Below are 27,410 nucleotides of genomic sequence, written 5' to 3'. Positions count from 1 at the left end.
AAATGCTATTTTGGTCTGGAGTCCCTTGCCTTCATAACTTGATATTCATGTTGATCCTGAATGTAGAGCACAGAAAATAACCATCTAGCACAGCTTTTTACCGCTCCTTTATGTTTGACTTTCCTTTCGCTAGCAGAGATAGAGGCGCCCTCCAGTGGCAAAGGCTTTGCTCAGCCAATGACTAGCACATAACGCGATTTTGGGTTACACTCTTAGCAATACGCATGCGTAATTCTCTGAGCTGAATTCCTATTCTCGCTGCGCAAGCGACTGGGAACAGATGGGAGGGAAAGTTTCCGGAAGTCTTCCTCGAGAAGGGGCGGAGCCAGGCGCTCCTTAGTCCTCCCAGGGCCGCTCTGACCCGCCGCTTTTCCTCTTCTCGCCTCCTCCTAGCCTGTCCTCCCTTCAGAGGCTGCGCGGCTCCCGCCCCCTCGCCCTCTCAGCGGGTCTTCCTCGGGCCGCTCTGGCCCAGGAGTCCCCAGTTCTCTCTGATCTAGCCCATCCGCCTCGAGTGGGAGGAGCGGGTGGGTAGGCATTAGCGTGAGCCCTGGGGATCCGGGCCGGGACCCTGAAGGCAGGCCCCGCCCCCGTCTGGAGGGGTCTCCCCAGGAGTCTCCGGGCCAGGCAAGTTCCACCCCGCACGCTCCATGGACCGCCCAGCTGGGCTGTAGAGCACGTCGCCCCTGGAAGACTGTCTATACGGTCTGTTTTGGCCTTGCTGCAGCCTGAATGTAATCACTGGATACCGTTTATGGAGTCGGCGCCCCTATGGGGGCTCGTGTCTATAGGGGACCCTTACGGTCCCTAGGAGTCAGCCCTATCCATAGCGACTTCATATCCAGGGCCTTCCATGGGTCTATAGGGCCGGCCCCTCCGTTTCAAGAGCCCATCAACTGCGGCCCTTTCCTTGGCCCGGACTGCGTGGCTGGTACATCCTTGGACTACAAGGCCATGCTACGCCTGTAAAGGTTGCATCTGCAGGGCCTCACTCCCAGAGGGTCCTCTCCAGGTCTTCACGGCCCTTCCCGTCCCTTAGGGCCAGTGCCGAAGGCGGCGATGGCCTTGGGTGGAGCTCTGGCCGTGGCCCTTGCACTGGCCATGGCAGTGCTGGGGCCGCTGTCCCTCAGGGTCCTGGCTGGTGACTGCAAGGGGCAGCGGCAGGTGCTACGGGAGGCGCCAGGCTTCGTGACGGATGGTGCGGGCAACTACAGCGTCAACGGCAACTGCGAGTGGCTTATCGAGGGTGAGTGGGGCCGCGTGGGTCACTCACTCGGTTGCTAGTTCATTCATTTGTGCGTTCATTCACTGAGCACATTCCTAGAACCCGGCTCCATTCCAGGACTTTTGCTGTAAAATGTTGGACATGCAGTGTTGCAGCCAGCTTGGGCCCTAACTCAGATGGGAGGAAATGTGCCAAGAGTCACAGTCACAAACTAGGAGTATTTGTGAGGGGTGTTTTTCTTCACTTGATCCTGAATGTAGCGCACAGAAAATATCAATCTAGCACAGCTTTCTACCACTCCTTTATTTTTGCTTACTTGTAAGTCCACTCACGCCTTTAATCCCAGCACTTGGGAGGCAGAGGCAGGCAGATTTCTGAGTTCGAGGCCAGCCTGGTCTACAGAGTGAGTTCCAGGACAGCCAGGGCTACACACAAAAAAATCCTGTCTCGAGAAAACAAAAAACAACAACAAAAAGTAGGTCCACTCACCTGGCTTAGGATCTAGGCTCTATTTCATATGAGTTTCGTGACTTTGAATGGGTGAATTTCGAAGGCACAGTTTCTTTTACTCCAAATGGCCGCAACAATAGTACTTAGTTAAAAGGAAAGGAGTCAGATATTTAACACATTTGATATCTGGTATAGTATATTAGTCAGGGTTCTCTAGGGAAGCATAGCTTATAGAATGAATCTTTATAGAAATGAGATTAAAATGGCTTATAGTCACTGTGCGGTGGTGGCGCATTTCTTTCATCCCAGCACTCCAGAGGCAGACTCAGGCAGATCTCCGAGTTTGAGGCCAGACTGGTCTACATAGTGAGTTCCAAGACAGCCAGAGAAACCCTGTTTTGACACCCCTCCCACCAAGTAAAAAGAATTGCTTATAGACTGTGGTCCAGCAAGTCCAATAACGACTGTTTACCAAAAAAGTCCAGTAGTAGTTGTTCAGTCCAAATGGCTTATGTCTTACCTGGTCTTCAGTATATGCCAGAATGCTAAAGAAAGTCTGTTCTAATGCAGACAGGAATTAGAAGGTGTTTTTGAGCAAGCCTATGTGCTAAAATCTAGTATGCTAAAACAGATAATAGAAGAAGCCAGGGCTAGTGCCAGAGGTAGGAGTGGGGGAGGCTTGTGAGTTTGAGGCCAGCGTGGGCTAGCTCAAAGTGAAGGACTGGACTCCTAGATAGAGTGAGAGCAAGCAGGCCAAGAGAGCAAGCTTCATTCTTTCATATCCTTTATACAGGCTACCAGCAGAAGGCGTGGCCCAAATTAATGGTGGAGCCTCTCACTTCAAAAGATCTGGATTAGAAGTGGGCCTTCCCTAAGTGGTTTAGTTAAGAAAAACAAACAAACAAACAAACAAACACAAACAAACCCTTACAATTGTGCCTAGCTATTTAGCTTTTAATTAGTTCCAGATCTAGTCAACCCATCACATCCAGCAAATGCCCATTAAGTGCCCTTAGGGCTATTGTTGTATTTAAATACTTCAATAAAACCATTGTTTTAGTCGTTCATGTGCCAGAAATTATATATGCCACCATGACATAGCAGAAGACCAGGGACCTTCTTCCCAGCAGTGCTTGTGGGGGAGACCGACATACTAACAGTCACATACCAAAGTACTCCCCTGGGAGAGCCCACAGGAAGTACATGATCTGGGAGAGAGGAGAGCAGAGAAGCATCCTGGAAGAGATGTCAGAGCTGAGACCTCAGGGCTCTATGCCTGTCAAGCATTCTGGAAGAGATGCCAGAGCTGAGACCTCAGGGCTCTATGCCTGTCAGGCATTCTGGAAGAGATGCCAGAGCTGAGACCTCAGGGCTCTATGCCTGTCAAGCATCCTGGAAGAGATGCCAGAGCTGAGACCTCAGGGCTCTATGCCTGTCAGGCATTCTTGGAAGAGATGCCAGAGCTGAGACCTCAGGGCTCTATGCCTGTCAAGCATCCTGGAAGAGATGCCAGAGCTGAGACCTCAGGGCTCTATGCCTGTCAAGCATCCTGGAAGAGATGCCAGAGCTGAGACCTCAGGGCTCTATGCCTGTCAAGCATCCTGGAAGAGATGCCAGAGCTGAGACCTCAGGGCTCTATGCCTGTCAAGCATTCTGGAAGAGATGCCAGAGCTGAGACCTCAGGGCTCTATGCCTGTCAAGCATCCTGGAAGAGATGCCAGAGCTGAGACCTCAGGGCTCTATGCCTGTCAAGCATCCTGGAAGAGATGCCAGAGCTGAGACCTCAGGGCTCTATGCCTGTCAAGCATCCTGGAAGAGATGCCAGAGCTGAGACCTCAGGGCTCTATGCCTGTCAAGCATTCTGGAAGAGATGCCAGAGCTGAGACCTCAGGGCTCTATGCCTGTCAAGCATTCTGGAAGAGATGCCAGAGCTGAGACCTCAGGGCTCTATGCCTGTCAAGCATCCTGGAAGAGATGCCAGAGCTGAGACCTCAGGGCTCTATGCCTGTCAGGCATTCTGGAAGAGATGCTAGAGCTGAGACCTCAGGGGTCTATGCCTGTCAAGCATCCTGGAAGAGATGCCAGAGCTGAGACCTCAGGGCTCTATGCCTGTCAAGCATCCTGGAAGAGATGCCAGAGCTGAGACCTCAGGGCTCTATGCCTGTCAAGCATTCTGGAAGAGATGCCAGAGCTGAGACCTCAGGGCTCTATGCCTGTCAAGCATCCTGGAAGAGATGCCAGAGCTGAGACCTCAGGGCTCTATGCCTGTCAAGCATCCTGGAAGAGATGCCAGAGCTGAGACCTCAGGGCTCTATGCCTGTCAAGCATTCTGGAAGAGATGCCAGAGCTGAGACCTCAGGGCTCTATGCCTGTCAGGCAGGAAGCGAGTAGAAGAACATTTTAGAAATAAAGAACAACCTGTGCCCCTCTCTTACGGCCTTGCAGGGATCGGTGAAGCTCTGGGAAGACACAACGTCCCAGGAGTCTGACTAACCCAAGGCATGATGGGAGCGTCAGGAATGTGGGATGCTTTTGAGCAAGCATATGTGCAAAAATTTAGTATGCGAAAACAGTTAAAAGGAGAAGCCAGAGGCAGCAGGAGGAGGTTTGTGAGTTTGAGGCTGGCCTGAGCTACAAATTGAAAATCTTTTTTTATTATTTTGTCTTTTTTTTTTTTTTCCCCAGAGCTGAGGACCGAACCCAGGGCCTTGTGCTTGCTAGACAAGCGCTCTACCACTGAGCTAAATCCCCAATCCTGAAAATCTTTTTTAAAAAGATGTATTTACTTTTGTTTGTTTGTTTGTTTGTTTCTTTGTTTTTGTTTTTCGAGACAGGGTTTCTCTGTGTAGCCCTGGCTGTCCTGGAACTCACTCTGTAGACCAGGCTGGCCTCGAACTCAGAAATCCGCCTGCCTCTGCCTCTGCCTCCCAAGTGCTGGGATTAAAGGCGTGCGCCACCATGCCCGGCTCGATGTATTTACTTTTATTTTCTGTGTATGAGTGTTTTGCCTGCATATACATGTGTGCACTATGTGTGTGCCTGGTGCTGACGGAGGCCAGAAGAGGGCATCGGATCACTGGTACTGGAGTTGTAGTTGCTTGTAAGCAGCTGCGTGGGTGCTGGGAATTGAACCTTATCCTCTGAAAGAGCTGCAACTGCTCTTAACCTCTGAGTCATCTCTCCCGCTTACAGGTTTTTTGTTTGGTTTTTGCTTGCTTGCTTGCCTGCCTTCCTTCCTTTGTTTGTTTTCTTTCTTTTTTTTTTTTGGCTTTTCGAGACAGGGTTTCTCTGTGTAGCCCTGGCTGTCCTGGAGCTCACTTTGTAGCCCTGGCTGGCCTCGAACTCAGAAATCCGCCTGCCTCTGCCTCCCAAGTGCTGGGATTAAAGGCGTGCGCCACCACGCCCGGCGTTTGTTTTCTTTTCTTTCTTTCTTTCTTTCTTTCTTTCTTTCTTTCTTTCTTTCTTTCTTTCTTTCTTTCTTTTTTGTTTTTTTGTTTTTTCGAGACAGGGTTTCTCTGTGTAGCCCTGGCTGTCCTGGAACTCACTCTGTAAACCAGGCTGACCTCAAACTCAGAAATCCGCCTGCCTCTGCCTCCCGAGTGCTGGGATTAAAGGCATTCGCCACCACTGCCTGGCTTCTTCTTTCTTAAGACAGAATCTTATGTTTCCCAGGTGGCTTGAACTGGATGGATACGCATCCTCTTGCCTCTATCTCCCTAATTCTGGGATTGTAGGTGTTAACTACTGTGCGTCATGTGGTACTTGGGCTTGAACCCAGGGCTTCATGCATGCAAGTAAGCTCTTTACCAACTGAGCTACTCCCCCAGCCCAAGACCCTGTCATTACTGCCTCTTCCTTCTCCTCCTTGTAGGGTATGTGTGCGTGTGTGTGTGTACAAGTAACAACATGTAGGGGTCAGAGAACAACCTCCAGTATCAGTCCTTACCTCCCACCTTGTTTGAGGCAGAGTTTCTTTTTTTTTTGCTTTTTTTTTTAAAGATTTATGTATTTATTATATGTAATTTCACTGTAGCTCCAGATACTCCAGAAGAGGGAGTCAGATCTCATTATGGATGGTTGTGAGCCACCATGTGGTTGCTGGGATTTGAACTCAGGACCTTTGGAAGAAGAATCAGGTGCTCTTACCTGCTGAGCCATCTCACCAGCCCGAGGCAAAGTTTCTTGTTCACTATTGCCTGCCTGGCCCAGGAACATCTGTGCATTCTCTTGTTTCTGCTCCCTATTTCAATGTAAGCTGGGATCGCTGCCCTGCACTGCCCTATCCAGCTTATGTAGATCCAGGGGGATCTGAACTTGGTTCTTTGTCCCCTGAGCTATCTCCTTAGCCTTGAAGGTTTTGTTTTGTTTTTGACATGTCCCAACTATAGCTCAGGCCAATGTGTCGTTGGGCATGGTGGACTGTCAGCCCCCAGTGTGCACAATGTTCAGAGCTGAAGTAGAGGCTGGAAATGGGAGTTTTGTGGCTGGGCCTAGGGGAAAGATAGAAATCTGCTAGAAGTTTCAGAGGGACAGCCATTGAAGCACATGTGGGAGTGTTCTGGGGTATAAAAGTGGCCAGCTTCTATGAAGACTCGAGGGAGGCTAATATGTCTTAGGATCTGTGTCTATGTTTGTCTAGTAAGTCCAGACAGTAGACTGGGAGGTGAGGAGCCAGAGCTGCCCCTCGAATGTCACATTGGCAGTTTGGCCGTTTCCCTGGGGGTGCCAGGAAGCTACGGAATGGTTGTTCTCTTGAGCCTGGGTGGAGGGTGACAGGCTAGAGGCTTGGCATGTGGGGCAGAGGTGTGAGCCCTGCAGGGAGATGTTTATGGATTTTCCCCAGTGGGATGGAAGCAAGCTGATTAATGTGGGGTGTGGCATCTGTCACCCCAAGAACCAGCATCTTAGCTTAAAGTGTCGGTCCAAGCTTGTACTCTTGAGTACCTGAGAGGCTAAGGCCAGGGGATCCTGACTTAGAGGCTACGCTGGGCTATAGTGGAGCCTGTTTCAAAATTACCCTAAAGTCTAAGTGGCTTGGTTGCTTCTGTTATTGTTTATAGCCCAGGCTGGCCTTGAACTCAAAATTCTCCTACCTCAGCCTCCCTGGTGCTGAGATTGCAGGAGTGCGCACCATGCCTCAGTACACACTTCTTGTACTATGATTGTGTCTGGTCTCAGGCTTCCCAGCCTCCTCTGGAGTAAGAGTTTCCCAGCTTTCTCCAGGGGCAGGCCAGGAGGCGTGGCTAGGGGTCAGATTCCTTTCTGGAATGGTGTAGGGTTGAAAGCAGAAGCCTTGAGCTTTAGGAGGGAGCAAATCTCGAGCCAGCTTCCAGCAAGCAGGCTTTTACCTTTGTTTTAAGGCCTTGATCAGAACAGGGTGCTTGGTGAAGGCGGGTGAGATTCTGGAAGCTCTGGATCCTGGTTCTGCCGGATGGTTCTTGTGTAATCTCCAAACTGTGGGTTGGGGTCTGTATGTTATATCCCTGGGTTCTGGTCAGTGGACTCAAAGGCAAAGTAGTCAGCTCCTCCTCCCCCTCCTCCCCCTCCTCCCCCTCCTCCCCCCTCCTCCCCTCCTCCCCCCTCTTCCCCCTCTTCCCCCTCTTCCCCCTCTTCCTCCTCCCCCCTCCTCCCCCCTCTTCCTCCTCTTCTCCTCCCCCTCCCCCCTCCTCCCCCCTCTTCCTCCTCCCTCTCCTCCCCCTCCTCCCCCCTCCTCCCCCTTCCCCCTCTTCCCCTCCTCCCCCTCCTCCCCCTCCTCCTCCTCTTAGGTTTTGTTCTTTTGTTTTTTGAGAGAGGATCTCACATAGCCCAGGCTGGTCTGGAACATACCAAAGATGACTCTCCTGATTGTTTCCAAAATGTTGGGATTATAGGGGTGCCTCACTATGCCTGGCTTTGTGGCTTCGATTTATTTATTTATTTATTTATTTATAGACTTATTTTATGTGTGTGAATGTTTTGCCTGAGAATGTGTGTGCCTGGTGCCTGAGGTCAGAAGAGGGTGTCAGATCTCTGAAGCTGATGGTTATGAGCTCCTGTGTGAGTCCTGGGAATTGAAGTTGGGTCATCGGCAGGAGCAACATGGTTTCTAAGCTGGTGAGACATCTCTAGCCCAGACTTTAAAAAAAAAATCTTATATTTTTTGAGATTATAGTATGATTATATCATTTCCCTGTTTCCTTTCCTCCTTCCATATACCCCTTCTTGCTTTCTTCCAAATTTAGGTCCCCTTTAAAATTTAATTGTTGTCTTATATATATATATATGTATATATATATATATATATATATTGCTCAATACTACTTGCTTAGTCTGTATGATATGTTGTTTCTGGTTTTGCTTATGAGGCAAGCTCTTGCTATGTTGCCCAGGATGGCCTTGAACACAGTCTTACTGGTCCTGCCACACCTGTGACATAATTACATGTGTCACCATGCTTTTGCGTGTCTCTTCATTCTGTCATCCAGCCACTGCTCAGTTCTTGCTCAACCCCAGGCCTTGTGCCAAGGCAGTGTTTGAGAAGACATTATGCCCAGGTCCTGAGTCCTGTGAGCCTCCTCCTGGAACAGAGATTCAGTTATGCTGGGATGTGCGAATTCCAAAGAGAGGCTCCTAACTCAGTCCTGAACCATCAGGGTAGGCTTCCTGGAGGAGGCCTCCAAATATAAAGCAGCTTGTGCAGAGGCCTGGCTCCCCACAGAGCCAGGTTCCAGGCACGACCCACTAGTCCACTGCTCTAATGGCAGTATGAGAGATGAGATCAAGTTCCAAACACCAGGGCAGGGGGCTAGCTTTTCTCCTAGGCTGAGAGAGCCAAGAAGGACTTTTAGTAAAGGAATACCAGTGCCAGGTATAGGATTGGCATGAAGCACTAGAGAGCATGTTAGGGCAAGACCTCAGGTTAGGTGTGGAGGGAGTCTGTGTCAGTGGTGCTGTAAGAAGGACAGTCACAGGGACAGTGGCCGGGCAAGGCTTAGTATTGAGCATCCTGGCTCTGGGCTAGCAAATTATAGTCACATTGTTGACCATTTACACCAGCCTCGGTGGGTAAGGAGATTATTCTCACTTATAGACAAGGAAGCGAAGGCTTACAAGACTCACAAAACCAAGGCGGGATAGGTAGATAAGAAAGAAAAGAACTGGGGGCTGGAGAGACGGCTCAGTGGTTAAGAATGCTGGCTGTTCCTCCAGGGGTCCTGAATTCAATTCCCAGCAACCACACGGTGGCTCACAACCATCTGTAATGGGATCTGATGCCCTCTTCTGGTGTGTCTGAAGATAGCAATAATGTAGTCTTATACATAAAATAAATAAATAAATAAATAAATAAATCTTTAAAAAAAAAAAAGAAAGAGAACTTGAGAAAAGAGAGCATATCTCTCCCCCTCCCCCAGCCCTGGTTCTGTGTTATTTTTGAGATATCTGGTCATGCAGCTCGGCAGGCCTGGACCTTCGATTCTCTTACCTCAGACTCCAGAGTGCAGGGATAGACTAAGGACAACCCTAAAGGCGAGACCTCAGTGCTGGGCAGCTAAGCCTGGTTTTGTGTGGTTGGGAGCCCAGGGCTTTGTGCACTCTAGCAACGGAGTCACATCTCCAGCTCCTCAGCCTTAGCTCCTCTAAGGGCGGGTGCTTTCCAGCCTGTTGGTCCTTCTTCATGCTGTTTCTGGTAGAGTGCCCCTGTGCATGACAGGCAGGCTTTCTACCATGGCGCTGCATTCGAGGCCCTTTAAAAATCTCACAGTGCTCCAGAGGCAGAGGCAGGAGGATCTCTGTGAGTTCATGGCCAGTCTGGTCTACAGAGTGAGTTCCAGGACAGCTAGGGCTACACAGAGAAACCCTGTCTTGAAAAACAAAAAAAAGTAACCAAAAAGAATTTTTTTTTTTTCTGATCTCAGTGACTTCAGCAGGGTGCCTAGCCTGGCCTTGAACATGCACTGGTTCTCTTGTCTTCTCTTCCTCAGAACTGAATTAGAGGTGTGATCAACCATGCCTGACCATTATCCTGCTTCTGATTTCTACCTTTCGCTGCTTGATTCCTAGAAATTTCAATACAAATGACCAGACATACAACACACACACACACACACACACACACACACACACACACACACAGAAATCAACCTTCCACAATAAAAAATGATTCAGGGGGGCTAGAGAGATGGCTCAGTGGCATTAGAGGCCATGAGTTCAATTCCCAGCAACCATATTGTGGCTCACAATCCTCTGTAATGGGAGTCCTTTTCTGGTGTGCACTCATAAGTGAAAAAAAAAAGTTATATATATATAATTTAGTTTCAAATTACATACAGATCTGTTAGTTCATTTCATTATTAATGCCCAGGTGGGAATCAGTCTTTCTCCTCTCTCTCAGAAGAGATGAAACCCAGGACTTTGGGCATGCTAGCCAATCACTTTACAACTGAGCCACGCCCCTAGCCCTTCACTGGGGGATTCTAGGCAGGGGTTCTACCACTGAGCCACGCTCCTAGCCCCTCACTGGGGGATTCTAGGCAGGGGCTCTACCACTGAGCCACACCCCCAGCCCCTCACTGGGGAATTCTAGGCAGGGCTCTACCACTGAGCCACGCCCCCAGCCCCTCACTGGGGGATTCTAGGCAGGGGCTCTACCACTGAGCCACGCCCCCAGCCCCTCACTGGGGGATTCTAGGCAGAGGCTCCACCACTGAGCCACGCCCCCAGCCCCTCACTGGGGGATTCTAGGCAGAGGCTCCACCACTGAGCCATGCCCCCAGCCCCTCACTGGGGAATTCTAGGCAGGGGCTCTACCACTGAGCCACGCCCCCAGCCCCTCACTGGGGGATTCTAGGCAGGGGCTCCACCACTGAGCCACGCCCCCAGCCCCTCACTGGGGGATTCTAGGCAGGGGCTCTACCACTGAGCCACGCCCCCAGCCCCTCACTGGGGGATTCTAGGCAGGGGCTCTACCACTGAGCCATGCCCTCAGCCCTGGCCTAAAGATCTAGCTCATTTAATCCCAGTACTCTGGAGGCAGAGGCAGTCAGATCTCTGAGTTTGAGGCCAGTCTGGTCTACAGAGTGAGTTCCAGGACAGCCAGGAATACAAAGCAAGACCCTGACTTGAAAAACAAAAAACCAGAAAAAAAAGAAAACGCTTTTGGCTGAGTTCCATCACAGTCTCAGTAGGTATCACTAGATCACTAGATCAGTATCTTATAGCTGGGACGACTGAGCCTGAGAGGGCAGGTGACTTGCCCTCCAGGTAGTATAGTTCAGGAGCAGAGCTGAGACTGATGGCATAGTGTTCTTGTGTTTCTGTAGTAGCAAAGTAAGTGGGAACAGTAGAGTCTGTGCGGGAACAGGGACCCACAGTGCTCCAGCCCCCCACCCCCACCCCAGTGCTACAGGATAACTTCTTTGTCCATAGGGAGGAGCCAAGGTTCTCCCTGCCTGGTCCTTGGGCCGCTCTCACCTTGCGCTGAGTGCTGTGTGGGTTTTGTGAGTTTTTACAAGTTGACAGTGGATGTTCAGCCCAATAGCAGAGCAGAGGCTACGAGGCGACTCCTCTGACCAGGAGCTCCCTCACAGCACCCAGAACAAGGTGTGGTGGTTTCTTTGGGTGGGCTCCGTGGATCCTCAGAGAAGGTGAGAACATGTGAGAACCTGGCCCCTGTGCTCACTTCCCAGCCCCGAGCCCTCAGCACCGGATCCTGCTGGACTTCCTTTTCCTGGACACGGAGTGCACGTATGACTACCTCTTTGTGTATGACGGTGACTCGCCCCAAGGCCCTCTGCTTGCCAGTCTGAGTGGGAGCACCCGGCCCCCACCCATTGAGGCTTCCTCAGGCAAGGTTAGTGGTGACGGGGTATGGGACCATGGTCTCTTGGGAGTGAGGGGGTCCTAGGAGCACAAGCCTAGGAAGAAATGAAAAAGATTGGAAGGGACGGAAAAGTCCAGAAAAGCCAGTCAGAGGGTGTCAGAGAAGACAGTGGAAGGCGGAGAGGCAGAGGGTTGGGTCTGGCGGTGAATACCTGTAATCCCTGCTCTTAGGAGCCTGTGAGGGTTGATTTGAAACCAGCCTGGGCCCCATACTGAAACCCTGTCCCAAGCAGCAACAACAACCAGATAGTTCCACAAACACACAGAAAACAGACAACCGAAGGCAGGGCGGGGCTGGGGAATGCCCTTCAGTTTGCAAGAGTGTCTGCCTAGCGTTCACAAACCCCTGGGTTCAATCGCCAGCATCCTATAAAACAAGGGTGGTGGTACACACATAATGCCAGTACTGGGGAAGTAGAGGCAGGAGGATGGGTTTGAGGCCAGCCTGGGCTAAATGAGATCTTTTTAAAAAAAGATTTATGAGTGGTCTATCTGCATGTACACCCGTGTGCCAGAAGATGGCATCAGATCCAATTATAAATGGTAAGGAGCTACCATGTGGGTGCTGGGAATTGAATTCAGGATCTCTGGAAGAGCAGCCAGTGCTCTTAACTGCTGGGCCATCTCTCCAGCCCCCATGGCATCTTGCATCTTTTCTTTTTTCTTTTTTGGTTTTTCAAGACAGGGTTTCTCTGTATAGCCCTGGCTGTCCTGGAACTCACTTTGTAGACCAGGCTGGCTTTGAACCCAGAAATCCACCTGCCTCTACCTCACAAGTGCTGGGATTAAAGGCATATGCCACCTAAACAACAAAAGGAGACAGAGGAAGGCAGTGGGTTGTCCAGGGGTGGTGCACCATCCAGATGAAGCCAGATGCAACCTGCCTAGTATACCCAGCCTCTTGTCCTATAGATGCTGCTCCACCTCTTCAGCGATGCCAACTACAACCTGCTGGGCTTTAACGCCTCCTTCCGCTTCTCCCTGTGTCCTGGAGGCTGCCAGAACCATGGGCAGTGCAAGTCCCCGGGAGTGTGCGTTTGCGAGCCGGGCTGGGGAGGTCCAGACTGCGGCCTGCAGGAGTGCTCAGCCTACTGTGGCAGCCACGGCACCTGCGCCTCGGTGAGCTGTCTCCCACTGAGTGTCCCTGGGATCCTGATCTGTGACCATACCTGCCACATCTGACTTAAACAGGGCCTTGTTCCATCCTGACCCTCCCCTCCTGCAGCTGTGGGAGCCAGTCCCCTCCCCTTCCAGGTCCCCCACCCCAACGCCTGTGACTTCATCCCAACCCCACCTCCACCTGCTCCTGTCCCTTTGGGACCTCACTTGTAGCTCTGTCCTCATGTCTAGCCAACCTTCCCCTAGGGGTAATGGCTCCTGTCCTCTTTCAGACTGAGGTCCTACTCCTGCCTGGCTATCTGTTTGGCCTTGGGTCCCTGCCACGGTGGTTTTTGAGACAGGGTCTCATTTTGTAACCATGGTGGCCTCCTCCCTCAGCCTCCTGAATGCTGAGGTTACTGACATGTGCCACCACACCTGGCTCCCTGCCATGACTTCTGTCCTTTCGCTCCTGACCTAATACCTCAGCTCTGTACCCCTAACTTGGGATCTGTATTATGTTTGGAATCCCCTTTGCCTCCGCCTCCCCAGTTGGAGCTCATCCAGCCCAGGTGGAACATGAGCCTCTCTTCTGTCTGTCCTTGCCTTCTCTGTGGGTCTGTCTGCTCTGCCCCACCTCTTTCTCCCTTGGGTTGTATCTTTGTGTCTCCTGTTCCTCTCCCTCTCCTCATGCTTGTCCCTTGTTTTCTCTCTGTGTCTTTGAACATTCCCTTCCTGTCTTTCTTTTTCTACCCTGTCTGTCTTGGCTCTGTTTCTTTCTGAATGTTTTACGACCCATATCTCTGCCTTTTTCTCTCTCTGCACTTTTGTCCCCTTCCTCCCAGACCCTGGGACCATGCCGCTGTGAACCTGGATTCTTGGGACGAGCCTGTGACCTGCACTTGTGGGAGAACCAGGGGGCTGGTTGGTGGCACAGTGTGAGTGCCGGGGACCCTGCCTTCTCTGCCCGAATTGGGGCAGCCGGTGCCTTCCTGTCCCCACCAGGGCTGCTGGCTGTCTTTGGAGGTAAGCAGATGGGAAGAGGGTGAGCTTGGAGGGTCTGGAGGCATCTCAGCCTGCAGCCAGGGTTTGAGCGCTCACCTCATCTGCAGGCCAGGACCTTAACAAGGCCCTGGGTGACCTTGTCCTGTATAACTTCTCCACGAACACCTGGGAGTCCTGGGACCTGACGCCTGCTCCGGTATGGACCCTCCTCTGCTCTGGCTGCAGTCCTGCCCACTCACGACCCCCAACACCCTGACACCCCCAAACTGGATAAGTGCATCTGGATACCTGCTTCTCCCTGTCTCTGTCTGTGCTCATTCTGAGATTCTTCTTGCCCACACCCCCATCTTTCCAGGTGCTCTTGTCCTCCCCTCTCCCCACTTGTCCCTTCTTGTCACTTCTTCTCTTCCCTTCCCTCTCCTTCTCCAGCCTGCCTTCTTCCCTCCTTCCTTCCCTCCCTCCCTCCCTCTCTTCCATTTTTTTTTATCAGACAGGGTCTCAAGACAGCCCAGGGTGGCTTTGAACTCCTGATTTTCCTGCTCCTTCTGTGCTGTCTTGTAGACATGTCCTACCATACCCAGTTTGCATGTCTCCTCTTTTCTTTGACTGATAGCTTGGCCTCCATCCCTCCGGTTGTTTCTCTTGTTCCCTTCCATTTCTGTCTTCCTGTCCCTCACTCTTTCACTGTGTTTCTCTGTGGCACTGTCTCTGTTTTTATTCTCATGTCTCACTTCCTTCCTTCCTTCCTTCCTTCCTTCCTTCCTTCCTTCCTTCTTTTTTTCTTTTATTTTGAGTTAAGGACTTAGGCTAATATGGATCTCAGTCTATAGCCTAGGCTGGCTTGAACTCATGGCAGTCTTCCTGCCTCAGCCTCCCAAGTGTTGAGATTAGAACGGCACATACCACCAGACCTGGCTTTCTGTCTGTTTGTTCTTTATTTCCTCCTCCTTTTTTTTTTTTTTTTTTTTTTTTTGTCTGCTTGAGGCAGGGTCTCACATAGCTTAATCTGATCTCAAGTTCACTACATGGCCCAGGCTGGCCTTGAACTCCTGATCCTCCTGCCTCTGTCTCTGCTTCTCAAGTCCTGGAACTCCAGGTCCACATGTCCCCAGGCTTGTCTTCTATTCCCTCTCTGCATATCTGCTTTTCTGTCTTTGTATTTCTCTGCTCTGGTCCTTTCCAGTGTGTCAGCATCTGTCTCTTTGTCTCTTCCCCACAGGCTGCCCGTCATTCCCATGTGGCTGTGGCCTGGGCTGGCTTGCTGGTGCTGATGGGTGGTGAACTGGCCAATGGCTTGCTAACCAATGATGTGTGGGCCTTTAGCCCCCTGGGTGGAGGCCACTGGGAGCTCCTGGCACCACCTGCTTCCAGTTCTTCTGGGCCCCCGGGGCTGGCAGGCCATGCAGCTGCTCTGGTGGATGACATCTGGCTCTATGTGTCCGGTGGCCGCACTCAGCATGACCTCTTTTCTTCTGGCCTCTTCCGGTTCCGCCTGGACCACACCAGCAGGGGCTATTGGGAGCAGGTGATCCCGGCAGGTGGGCGGCCCCCTGCTGCCACTGGGCACTCTATGGTGTTCCATGCCCCATCTCGTACTCTGCTGGTCCATGGTGGACACCGGCCTTCCACTGCCCGGTGAGTAACACGTCCTATACTCCTGTTCCTTGGCCACAGCAGCCCTAGAAGTCTTTGCTCATTGACAGACTCCTGGAATCAGGTGGTTACCTCTGTCATGGACCATTTGTTGATCTAAGTCTTCACTTTATCTAATATCTATCTATTCCCTCACCTGCGGAGCCTAGCTCTCTCTGATCCTTTACTGGGGCTCTGACTAGTCACTTCCCCCACACTTCCACCGTCCTCCAGCTCTTGCCAGATTATGCAAGATGCCAGACCCTACTCAGACCTGGGTCCTACCCACAGTGAATGTCTAGTCAGGATGGGATATAGACATGGTTATGGCCGGTCTCAATCCTGGGTGAAGCTAGGGGAGAGAAGGAAGGCCCTCCTCGCCCTGGGCCCCTGGCCTGTCTCTTCCCTGTAGGTTTTCTGTGCGGGTGAATTCCACTGAGCTCTTCCACGTGGAACGGCGTGTGTGGACCACGCTGAAGGGCCGGGATGGGCTCCAGGGTCCACGGGAGAGAGCCTTCCACACTGCCAGTGTTCTAGGAAACTACATGGTGGTCTATGGTGAGGTGATTTCCCTAGATCCTGTCTGCCTTCCAGGGGCCTGAGCCCACCCTGAGCTGAAACTGAGCCTGGACAACCCTACCTCCCCCAAGGCTTGCCTGAGCCCACCTAGAGATGAGCCTCAGCCTGGGTCTCCTCCCTCTCCTGAGGCTTGCCAGCGGTGCTCTTTCCTCTTTTCTCAGGGGGCAATGTGCATACGCATTACCAGGAGGAAAAGTGTTACGAAGATGGCATCTTCTTCTACCACCTTGGCTGCCACCAGTGGGTGTCAGGGGCAGAGCTTGCCCCGCCAGGAACCCCTGAGGGTGAGTCTCCTCTGTTTTCCTGAGGGCTTTTGAAGATCTCTGAGTTTTAGCAGGAGATGCCTCAGTCATTACCTTGGTGGGCCAGGCATCCTGTTGGAATGACCTCTGGAGACAAGCCTCATCGAGGACAAGGTGGGGGACCAGCAAGTAGATGTAGGGGCACTGAACATGGGTTTTACTTTTTATTTTTAAATGCACATGTGTGTAAGTGTGTGTGTGTGTGTGTGCGCGCGCATGTGCACATGTACAGTGTGCACATGTGGGAGCCAGAGGACAACCTCAGGTATTAGCCTCAGGAATACTGTCCACCCTCTCTGAGTCAGGGCCTCTCACCGGCTAGGTTAGTCTGACTGGCCAGTGAACCCTACACTTCTCCTGGCCTCACCTCTCCAGTGCTGGGATTGCCTGGCATTCCTCTGACAGTGCTAGGTATGGAACTCCAGCCCTAATGCTGTGAGGTAAGCACTTTATCAACAGAGCCACCTTTGCAGCCCCAGAATCTTGGTTCTGTTGGAAGTTTGCCAGTTTGCAGCTGCCCTAAGAAGCAGTGACTTCATGGCATAGTGACAAGAGGTAGAACCAAGGGCTGGAGAGATGGCTCTGTGGTTAAGAGCATGAGCTGCTCTTTCAGAGGTCCTGAGTTCAATTCCCAGCAACCACCAGGTGGCTCACAGCCATCTGTAATGGAGAGTCTCCTCCTTTGGCTTCTGCTTGCGTACACGTGGCTGTATAGAGCATTTACCATACACCACACACATACAATAGTAAAGTAAATGAGAAAAGACTGCAATTTTTTGACAGGCATGGTATACACACTATGTTCCCAAGACTTGGTAGGCAGAAGCAGGATATAGAGTCTGCATCTAGACAGGACTATATGCAATGACTCTGTCTCAAAGTCCAACAAAAGGGCAGGAGCATGGCTTAGTGGTCAAGCCCTTGCTTAGAATCTACCAGAGAGGGGCTGGGGGCGTGGCTCACTGGTGGCACTTGCCTGGCATGTGTAAGGCCTTGGACTAGATCTTTAGCATTGCAAAAATACATGCGTACATGCACATGTACAAATTTCCGATTTCTTGGGCTAAGACCCATGTGCTTACAAAGTATAGGGGTCAGTAGGAAGTCAGAGAAGCCATGATTCACTTTTTATAAGCAGAAAGGGGGGTTTCTTGGTTTGCTTTTGGTGAAAGTACCAGGCTGGGATGGATCTAAGTGCTTGGTATGGACAGCCTTGGCTACTTCTTTCCCCAGTTCCCAGCTGGGCCCCTCCTACTTGTTTGTCACTTTCTGTTTGTCTTATTTTGTGTGTGCCTGTGCATGTAGGCCCAAGCCAGAGTGTGTGTGTCTGTACACATGGGTACAAGCCAGAGTGTGTGCTGCCTGTGCACATGGGCCCAAGCCAGAGAGTGTATGCCTGTGCACATGGGTACAAGCCAGAGAGTGTGCTGCCTGTGCACATGGGCCCAAGCCAGAGTGTGTGTGTGTCTGTGCACATGGGTACAAGCCAGAGTATGTGTGTCTGTGGACATGGGTACAAGCCAGAGAGTGTGCTGCCTGTGCACATGGGCCCAAGCCAGAGTGTGTGTGTGTGTGTCTGTGCACATGGGTACAAGCCAGAGTATGTGTGCCTGTGCACATGGGCCTAAGCCAGAGTGTGTGTGTGTCTGTGCACATGGGCCCAAGCTAGAGAGTGTGTGTCTGTGCACATGGGCCCAAGCCAGAGTGTGTGTGTGTGCCTGTGCACATGGGCCCAAGCCAGAGTATGTGTGTGTGTCTGTGCACATGGGCCCAAGCCAGAGTGTGTGTGTGCCTGTGCACATGGACCCAAGCCAGAGAGTGTGTCTGTGCACATGGATACAAGCCAGAGAGTGTGTGTCTGTGCACATGGGTACAAGCCAGAGAGTGTGGAGAGCCCGACAACCTGCAGAGTGAGTTCTCTCCTTCACCATGTGGGTCCCAGGGATTGACCTTGGGTTGTCAGACTTGGTGGCAGGTGCTTTTGTGCGACGGACCCGCTCGCGGCCTCTTGCTTGCCTTTTATAGATGTCACCAACTACTGTTGAATTGTATCTACTCACTTCACATTCTCAGAGGGCCTGAATTTGAGACCAGCCTGTGGTTACAGATTGAGGTCCTCTCTCTCCCTCCTTCCCCTTCTCCTTAACCCCCTTCCTCCCTCCCCTCCCACCTCTCTCTGGGATGGTTCAGTTTAAAGCAAAGAAACCAAGACTTGGCAAAGTTGAGTCTCCTGCCCAAAGCCATACAGCAGCTCATAACTGATATATGATTTGAATCTGAGTCTGTCACAAAGATCATTTTGAGCAGGGGCACTGGGCCTCTGAGAGAATTGAGAAAATAATGCAAGTGCAGAGCCAGGCAGGCCAGGAGGATTTCCTTGGCTAGGTAGGAGCTAAAGCAGCAATGAGCCGGCTAGACTGGGGCAAGGGCAGGAGCCAGGAGGGCAGGAGCTGGGGAATGTCTGATGCTGTGACTGTCTTCTAGGTCGAGCAGCGCCTCCTAGTGGCCGTTACTCACATGTGGCAGCTGTTCTTGGTGGCAGTGTCCTGCTGGTGGCTGGGGGATATAGTGGCCGGCCTCGTGGGGACTTGATGGCCTACAAGGTGCCCCCCTTCGTGTTTCAGGCACCTGCCCTGGATGTGAGCATTGGGGTGATGGGGAGGGGATGGCTGTGGGTGGAGGTAGCAGTCTCTGCAAATGAGGGGTACTTGGAGAGAAGTGGGCAGAGCACGAGGTTGGTTCTCCAGGCCTGAGGGAGGAGTGGGGTGGGGTTAACTGGAGCAGTCATGGGGAGCCAGCCTTGGCAGATGCCCCAGGTCTTGAGAGCAGTGCCCTCTCCTGTGTTCTGTGTCTCTGCAGTACCACCTGGACTATTGTTCCATGTACACAGACCACAGTGTCTGCTCCCGAGACCCGGAATGCAGCTGGTGTCAGGGCGCTTGCCAAGCTGCGCCCCCTCCTGGGACTCCCTCAGGAGCTGTGAGTGGCTACCCCAGGCCGTTCATCATCCACTAGCACAGAGACCTGCCTTTAACTCCCCCTGCCTAAGTGGCCAGCTATCCAAGATCCTCATTCCTGCCTCCGGGCTGTCCCCAACCCAGAGCCTGTACCTCTCCTAGCACCCGAGTTTAGGACCCTGTCCCTGCATCCCAGAACCCTTGTTCTTGAGCCTGTAGACCAACCCTCCTGTTTCCTGATGGCCACTAGGCTGCCTCTCCCCAGACCGTGTAGCCACAGCTCTTGTTGGATCTCCTGAGGCTCAGAGGACAGTGTATATTGTCTCTTCCTTACAGTGTCCGGCGGCCAGCTGCCTGGGCCTAGGCCGCCTGCTAAGTGACTGCCAAGCATGCCTGGCCTTCAGCAGCCCCACAGCTCCTCCCCGGGGACCTGGCGCCCTAGGTTGGTGCGTGCACAATGAGAGCTGCCTTCCTCGGCCTGGTGAGTGTCGAGCAGCCATGGGGGAGGGGCTCAGAATACCTCATACTGACCCTCCAGCCTCCCATACCCCTGTCCTCTCAGAGCAGGCCCGCTGCCGAGGGGAGCAGATCTCAGGCACCGTGGGCTGGTGGGGGCCAGCACCCGTCTTCGTCACTTCCCTGGAGGCTTGTGTCACCCAGAGCTTCCTCCCTGGCCTGCACCTGCTCACCTTCCAGCAGCCACCCAACGCCTCTCAGCCTGACAAGGTGGGGGCCAGATGGACCTGGGGATGGAGTGGACACTTAGAGACCTAGGGTTGCTTCTTTTCAAATGAGTCTTTCTTGGGGACAGTACTGGGATGGAACCCGGGGCTTTGTGCATGGTTAAGTGTCGGTGCTCCCTGCCCCAAAGCCGAGCCGCACGCTCGGCTGCTGAGTTAGACTAACGGGGTTCTTTTACTTACTTTGAGACAGGGTCCCCTAAGGTTGCCCATGCTTGTCTAGCACCCAGTCTATTCGAAACAGACCTCATTTATCTTTCTCCCTGGCCTCCCTGTGTAGGCAAAATGGTAATCCCATGCCGTGAGGCCCTACAAAAAAAATCTTTTTTTTAAATCTTGGTGAAATAACACATAAAATCAAAAGGTTGTAGAACAAGCTGGGCATAGTGGCACACACCTTTAATCACAGCCCTTGGCAGTCAGAGGCAGGTGGATCTCTGTGAGTTTGAGGCCAGCCTGGTCTACACAGTGGGTTCCAAGACACCCAGAGCTATATAGACAAATCTTTTCTCAAACCAAAACAAACCAAAACAAAGTAGGACAATATTTTTGTCATTCCTAAATCAAGTCTAGATTTATTTACCAATTGCCCCCTGTCTTCCTCTTCCCTGAACTCTTGGCCACGGATTTACCAGCTGTGGGCATTTGATGGAGTCAGGTAATCGGCCTGCTCTGTCCAGCTTCTTTGACTTAGTACAGTGTCTTCAGGGCTTCTTCGGGCTGGGGGTGCATTTGGAAATAGACTTCAAGCTGGATGTGGTAGAGTGCCTCTGTGATCCCGGCGCTCGGGACGCTAAGGCAGGCGAGGAGACTCTTGAAATCCAAGTTACCCTGTACCAGAGTGAGACTCCGTCTCAGAAACAAAACACAAAGTCCAAAGAGCTCCATTGCACCACGGTGGAGAAGGCATGGTGGCCGGAGTGTAAGGCAGCCAGGAAGCAGAGAGGCGAATCCTGGTGCTCAGCTTGCTTTCCTGACTTTATGCTGGTACCACTCACATTTCCACCTCGGCTCACTCAGTCGAGTGATTCCCTCACATACCTGCTCCTGAATCTTGTCAGGTGGACAGTCGAGTTCATGGGGACAGTAAACTTGGCAACCCACCTGCCTCTTCCTCCCCCCCCCCCCGCCCCCCTTCAGTACTGGTATTGAAGGCATGTGTACCATGCTTAGTCTACTTTTCCCCCATATATCCAAGCATGCTTTTGGGTGACAGAATGTAGGAAACGCTTTTGCTCTCTTTGTTAGTTGGTATTGTTTTTGAGACTGGTGCTGATAGCCTAGGCTCAAGTGATCCTCCCCTGTCTGCCTCCTGGGTAACTGATACTGGAAAGCACACATCCCTCTGTGCCCCTCTTCTCTCTCTGTAACAAATTTTCTCAACAAACGAACTTGCTATGCAGCTGAGACTGGCCCTAAATTCTTGACGTGCCTTTTTTTTTTTTTTTTTGGTTTTTTGAGACAGGGTTTCTCTGTATAGACCAGGCTGTCCTGGAACTCACTCTGTAGACCAGGCTGGCCTCGAACTCAGAAATCGACCTGCCTCTGCCTCCCGAGTGCGCCACCACGCCCGGCTGATGTGCCTTTTTCTATCTCCTGAGTTACAAGCCTCTGCTACTGTACCATCCTGCCCTTCTTATTTTGAACAGTTATATAATCCTTCATTTGTGTTTAAATGTTATACTGCTGCGCATTTATTTAGATACTTATTTTTGGAGATAAGGTTTGGCAGTGTAGCCCAGGCTGGCCTCAATCCTTGCATAAACCTCCCAAGTGTTAGGCTCTTATTTTGAAACAGGGTCTCCCAAGGGTCAGCAAGTCTCGGTCCTGTGAGTTACACAAATCTCGTCCAGTGAGGGATCCTCAGGTCGGTCTGCTTGTTACTCCAGAATCACACCCTGGCAAACAAGTCAGTCCTGTGCTGTGTGGTCACTGGGACTCTTGGGCCTAGCTATGGAAAGGCATGCTGGGAAAGAAGGGAGCTGCGGACAAAGATGCCAAAGGCTCCAGTCTTCAAGCTTGAAGGACATTAAGACGTTGTTGTTGTTGTTGTTGGTTGCTTTTTTTTTTTTTTTTTTTTTTTGTAGCCCTACCTGTCCTGGAACTCCTTTTATAGATAGACCAGGCTGGCCTCGAACTCACAGCTAACTGCCTCCTTCTCACATGCCAGTGTTACCTGGCTAGTTGTGAAGCATTTACATGTATTATCACTGTGTGTGTACATGTAGGTCAGAGTACAGCAGTGTGGGACTGACTGACTTCTGGTCGTGGAGGTTCTGGGTCTGCACTCAGGTCTCCAGGCCCACATGGCAAGCTCCTTTGCCCCTGAGGCATCTTGCTGGCCCCTCAGTCCTTTGAGTTTTACCTGAAGATGAGGTTGGGTTGGGCCCAAGGTAGAACCTGTTTATATTCTCTGAATTTGGTCCCTAGAGGGAAGATGGGCAAGTTGACTTAATTCAGTCCCATCTCAACGTCTCAGTGGGTGAAGGTGGTTTGGCCGTCTTGTCTCTTGTGGTTCTGATGTGGCCTGAGGGGTGTGTACTTAGGGACAGTCCATCCACAAGCAGAGAGGGACTTAACATACATCCCACCTCTGGATGGTACAGGTCTCCATTGTCCGCAGTACAACTATCACCTTGACACCCAGCCCGGAGACAGATGTGTCCCTAGTCTACAGAGGCTTCATCCACCCCCTGCTGCCAGGAGGACCAGGCGGCCCTGGGGCTGAAGATGTGGCTGTGTGGGCTCGGGCCCAGCGCCTCCATGTCCTGGCCCGGATGGCCAGAGGCCCTGACACTGAGAACATGGTGAGGGATTCTAGAACATTCTGGGGGTGATTTTTGGTAAATATGGGAGTGAGTGTAATTCAGGGCAACAGTGGTGACTTCGGGGTTCTGGGGAATAGTGGGGAGCATTCAGACATGGGGCCTATCCTTAAAGGAAGAAGGGGCTGTGGGGTTTCAACTATGAGCAGACGTGGGAGGAATTGTGGGTAGGGTGAGAAAGGTTTGAGTGACAAGTGCGATTTCCCTGAGGAGAGGGGTCATGGGGAGGGGAGGCAGCTTCCCAAAGTCCAAGAACCCCTGAGACCCTCTTCCTCCTGGGAGGAACTGGGGTTCTTGGAGGGATTGGGAGACCAAAGAAGGAAAGTAGAGAGTTCTGAGGTCTCCTATGTTGCTCACTGCACTGCAGGAGGAGGTGGGTCGCTGGGTGGCTCAGCAGGAGAAGGAGACACGGCGTCTGCAGCGCCCTGGCTCTGATCGCCTCTTCCCACTGCCGGGGCGAGGCAACAAGTACGCGGTGGAGATCCGAGGCCAGCTCAACGGCTCGGCAGGCCCTGGGCATAGTGAGCTCACCCTCCTGTGGGATCGGACTGGAGTGCCGGGCGGCAGTGTGAGTGTCTAGCCTCCAACTCTGTTCCTAGGCTTTGGCCTCAGATCCTCAGCTTTCCAAGTTCCAAGCACAACAAAATTTGAAGTCACTTGATTCTGACTTCAGCCTTGGACCTCACTTTGAACCCATCAAACTCTTAACATTTGACACCAGGCCCTGATAAGATTTCCATATTCTTTTCTGGAACATGCTAGGATGGAACCCAGGGCCTTGTGCATTCTAGAAAGTGCTCTATCCCTGAGCTATGCCCCCGGCCCCTCACTGGTGGCTATTAGGAAAGGGCTCTGTCTATGAGCCACACCCTTAGCCCCTCACTGCGGGGGATATTAGGAAAGGGCTCCATCCATGAGCCATGCCCCAGCCCTTCACTGGGGGATTCTAGGCAGGGCTCTACCACTGGACCACATCCCTAGCCCCTCACTGGGGAATTCTAGGCAGGGCTCTACCACTGAGTCATGCCCCCAGCCCCTCACTGAAGGATTCCAAGCGGGGGCTCTACCCCCAAGTTCCTTCCCCTTCAACCTCTCACTTGTAGATCCTAGACAAGTGCTTTACCCCTGAGCTATACCTAATCCCTACCCATATTCTGTCTCTGTCCGTATCTGACTTCTCTTCCCTTAGCTCTTGTCTTGCATACTTTGACCTCTAGTCTCTAGAGTCCTTCAGACTGTGGCCCCTTTCCTCTGCTGATTTCCTGAATCCCCGTTGTAGCCGTCATGCTATCTCCAAACCTTTAACTGCAGTCCTCATCTCCAATGGACTCTGCCCCAAGACCTAACTCCTGTCCTACGTGCCTGCCCTAGGAGATCTCCTTCTTCTTCCTGGAGCCCTACCGCTCTTCGGCCTGCACCTCCTACTCCTCCTGTCTGGGCTGCCTGGCTGATCAGGGCTGTGGCTGGTGCCTCAACAGTGCCACCTGTCACCTGCGTCAAGGCAGGGCCCACTGTGAGGATGACGGGAGTGGCGAGTCCCTGCTGGTGCTGGTGCCTGCCCTCTGTCCACTCTGTGAGGAGCATCGTGACTGTCATGCCTGCACCCAGGTGCCTGCTGGAGGGAGTTGGGTATTTCATAAAGGAGACAGACTGTCAGGCCTGCTAGCTACTGCTGGTGCCACCCCTCTTCTTCTGCTCAATGCTTGTTTCTGGTCAGAGTTTGTTCCGGTGACCTGCAGGGGAGCCACAAGGCCCCAGATTTGCCACCATTCAGCCCAAGTTCTTTCCGATGCTCAGTCTTGCAACATCGCCTGGGCTGGCCTCCTAAGTGCTGGGACACTGCTATGTGGCCTGAGGTCGGGCTTCTGGCTGGGCTTTATGTAGGCTCCTGATCTGGTGCCTGAGGCTGGGAGAGTAAATGCCTATTTGCACGTCTCTGGATCCAAAGGATTTTAAATCTACCCACCCCTCATTCCTGACAGAAGTATTGTTGTCCAAAGGGGTGAGAGCTAGGTAGACAGATAGTGGCTGTGTCTGAAGGTGGGCTACAGGGTATCATGTCCTGGGAAGAGGTGGTGGCAGGAAGCCTGGGGGCAGGAGGGAGAGGCAGCTGGGTTTGGGCTGAGTTCTGACCTTGCCCTTCACCCCAGGACCCCTTCTGTGAGTGGCATCAGAGCACCAACCGCAAAGGAGATGCAGCATGCAGCCGGCGAGGCCGGGGCCGAGGCGCTCTGAAGAACCCAGAAGAATGCCCCCCACTCTGCAGCCAGTGAGCCCGGCTAGGTCCAGGCTGGGGAGGGTGTGCATGGGGGGTGGGCAGGAGTGACCTGGCCCTGCTCTCACCCCCAGACGGCTGACCTGTGAGGACTGCCTGGCCAACTCCAGCCAGTGTGCCTGGTGCCAGTCTACTCATACCTGCTTTCTGTTTGCTGCCTACCTGGCCCGGTACCCACACGGGGGCTGCCGTGGCTGGGACGACAGGTATACTCTGGTGCTGGGTGCCAACATGGGCTTCCTGGCTAGGGGGGTGCCCTGGGCGCTGACCCTAGCACTTATCTTTTTGCAGTGTGCACTCAGAGCCACGGTGCAGGAGCTGTGGTGGCTTTTTGACTTGTCACGAGTGTCTGCAGAGCCACGAGTGTGGTTGGTGTGGCAACGAAGACAACCCCACTCTGGGACGGTGAGGACTTGACTGGTTGCATGGGCCTCCTGGCTCTCCCTCTTTCTCTGTCCTCGCTCTGTGACTGCCTTCTGCTCCTCACTGCCATCTCCCGTCAACCCTCTACCTTCCCTGTCTCTGTTTTCTTCTGCCAGTCCCCATCTCTGTCACTGTTTCCCTGGCTGTCTCTCATTTCTCTATTGTGAGATATACTTTGATCTCTTCCTACACAGGTGCCTACAAGGGGACTTCTCTGGACCCCTGGGTGGGGGGAATTGCTCCCTCTGGGTGGGAGAGGGCCTGGGGCTGCCTGTGGCTCTCCCTGCCCGCTGGGCTTATGCCCGCTGTCCAGATGTGGATGAATGTCGCCTGGGCCTGGCGAGGTGTCACCCACGGGCAACCTGCCTGAACACGCCTCTCAGCTATGAGTGTCATTGCCAGCGTGGCTACCAGGGCGATGGCATCACACACTGTAACCGCACGTGAGTGATATGTGGGTTGCCATGGAAATGCTGCCCCAGGGCTGGAACTTAAGCTCGAGGTCTTTGGTGATCACGGTAGTGGGCGCTCACTAGAACCAGTGTCCCCAGTTAGTGTGGGGTTCTCACCTCGAAGACAAGGACCTCAGTGGAAGGACAGGGTGCCCAAGGTAACCCTAGTAACCATAGAAACAGGGTACTTCTGGATGGTGGGCCATAGCCTTCAGAATTGCTGTGGAGATAGATGGAAGAGGACTTAGTTAGAAGGGTGTTTTCACAGTGATGACATGTGGTTTCTATGGAGACAAGGATCACCATGTGTGAGAGTGTTGCCTTGGGAACACGTTTACTTGCGCGCACAGGGCCATTGAAAGAGGCAGCCAGTTGTGAGAGTGTTGTAGTGGGTGGAGACGCTGGGGTGCTCTGACGACTCTGGGTCCACCCAGCCCTCTCCTCCCCTGCCTCTGCATGGTCCCTCAGGTGCCTGGAAGACTGTGGCCACGGTGTGTGTAGCGGTCCTCCAGACTTTACTTGTGTGTGTGACCTGGGCTGGACCTCAGACCTGCCCCCACCCACGCCTGCCCCAGGACCCCCTGCCCCTCGTTGCTCTCGGGACTGTGGCTGCAGCTTTCATAGCCACTGCCGCAGGCGGGGACCTGGCTACTGTGACGAGTGCCAGGGTAAGCCACGTGCTCTGAGCCGCAGTGCCAGCCTTGTGGGGACCCCCTTCCTTTTCTAGGACTCTAGGTTCTTCCTCTCCGAGACTCCCCTCTAGTAGTGCTGTGACCCCATGCTCCAGCCCCTGCTCCTGTCCCATCACTGTATCTTGACCTCCCGCCCCTCTGTTGGGGCTTGCTCTCTCTTTCCTGGCCTAGGGCTTGTTTGACTCTTTGAAGCAGCTTGGGAGGGGGTCTGCGATCAACTGAGTCAGGTGGTCTGGGCCCCTTTCTGTCCTTGCTCCTGACTTTGTGTCCTGCCTGCTGGGACCTCCACAGACTGGACGTGGGGCGAACACTGTGAACGGTGCCGGCCTGGCAGCTTTGGCAATGCAACCAGCTCTGGTGGCTGCCGACCCTGCCAGTGTAACGGACATGGGGACCCACGTCGTGGCCACTGTGACAACCTCACTGGGCTCTGCTTCTGCCAGGACCACACTGAGGGTGCCCACTGTCAGATTTGCTCTCCAGGATACTATGGGGACCCCCGGTAAGTAAAGAACATGTGGGACTTGTCAGAGAGGGGCTAAGGACCCCCTGGGCTAAGACAGAGGGGTCCGACACTGTTTTTCATTTCTTTCCGCAGAGCTGGTGGCTCCTGCTTCCGGGAGTGTGGGGGTCGTGCGCTCCTCACCAATGTGTCCTCGGTGGCTCTGGGCTCCCGCCGCTTTGGGGGACTTCTGCCTCCAGGTGGTGGGGCAGCAAGAGCTGGGCCCGGGCTGTCCTACTGCGTGTGGGTTGTCTCTGCCACAGAAGCGCTGCAGCCCTGTGTCCCTGGCACGCTCTGCCCCCCGCTCACCCTCACCTTCTCTCCAGACAGCAGCACGCCTTGCACAGTGAGCACCCGGGGGCCTAGGACTCAGTGTATAAGCCAGAACATCTCCCCTT

The 27,410-nt window shown here is 52.9% G+C and overlaps 1 protein-coding gene across 1 annotated transcript in view; it reads left to right on the top strand.

The window, feature by feature from the left end:
- Positions 1–418: 418 nt before the first annotated feature.
- Positions 419–27,410, top strand: part of Megf8 (multiple EGF like domains 8) — a 52,241-nt gene continuing 25,249 nt past the window's right edge. The window contains exons 1-22 of the mRNA XM_021166329.3: positions 419–1,243; positions 11,338–11,501; positions 12,443–12,649; positions 13,474–13,654; positions 13,741–13,829; positions 14,853–15,268; positions 15,678–15,823; positions 16,006–16,128; positions 18,631–18,785; positions 19,006–19,125; positions 19,440–19,584; positions 19,666–19,829; positions 22,450–22,650; positions 23,036–23,236; positions 24,040–24,276; positions 24,819–24,937; positions 25,018–25,149; positions 25,235–25,348; positions 25,561–25,809; positions 26,287–26,486; positions 26,802–27,012; positions 27,109–27,358. Coding sequence (XP_021021988.1) covers positions 1,057–1,243; positions 11,338–11,501; positions 12,443–12,649; positions 13,474–13,654; positions 13,741–13,829; positions 14,853–15,268; positions 15,678–15,823; positions 16,006–16,128; positions 18,631–18,785; positions 19,006–19,125; positions 19,440–19,584; positions 19,666–19,829; positions 22,450–22,650; positions 23,036–23,236; positions 24,040–24,276; positions 24,819–24,937; positions 25,018–25,149; positions 25,235–25,348; positions 25,561–25,809; positions 26,287–26,486; positions 26,802–27,012; positions 27,109–27,358 — 4,011 coding nt within the window. The 5' untranslated portion in view covers positions 419–1,056. The remainder of the gene's footprint in view (positions 1,244–11,337; positions 11,502–12,442; positions 12,650–13,473; positions 13,655–13,740; positions 13,830–14,852; positions 15,269–15,677; positions 15,824–16,005; positions 16,129–18,630; positions 18,786–19,005; positions 19,126–19,439; positions 19,585–19,665; positions 19,830–22,449; positions 22,651–23,035; positions 23,237–24,039; positions 24,277–24,818; positions 24,938–25,017; positions 25,150–25,234; positions 25,349–25,560; positions 25,810–26,286; positions 26,487–26,801; positions 27,013–27,108; positions 27,359–27,410) is intronic.

Source organism: Mus caroli, unplaced genomic scaffold, assembly GCF_978045245.1.
Source record: "Mus caroli unplaced genomic scaffold, Mus_caroli_1 scaffold_8, whole genome shotgun sequence".
NCBI lineage: Eukaryota > Metazoa > Chordata > Mammalia > Rodentia > Muridae > Mus > Mus caroli.
This window is presented reverse-complemented; position numbering and strand designations above follow the sequence as displayed.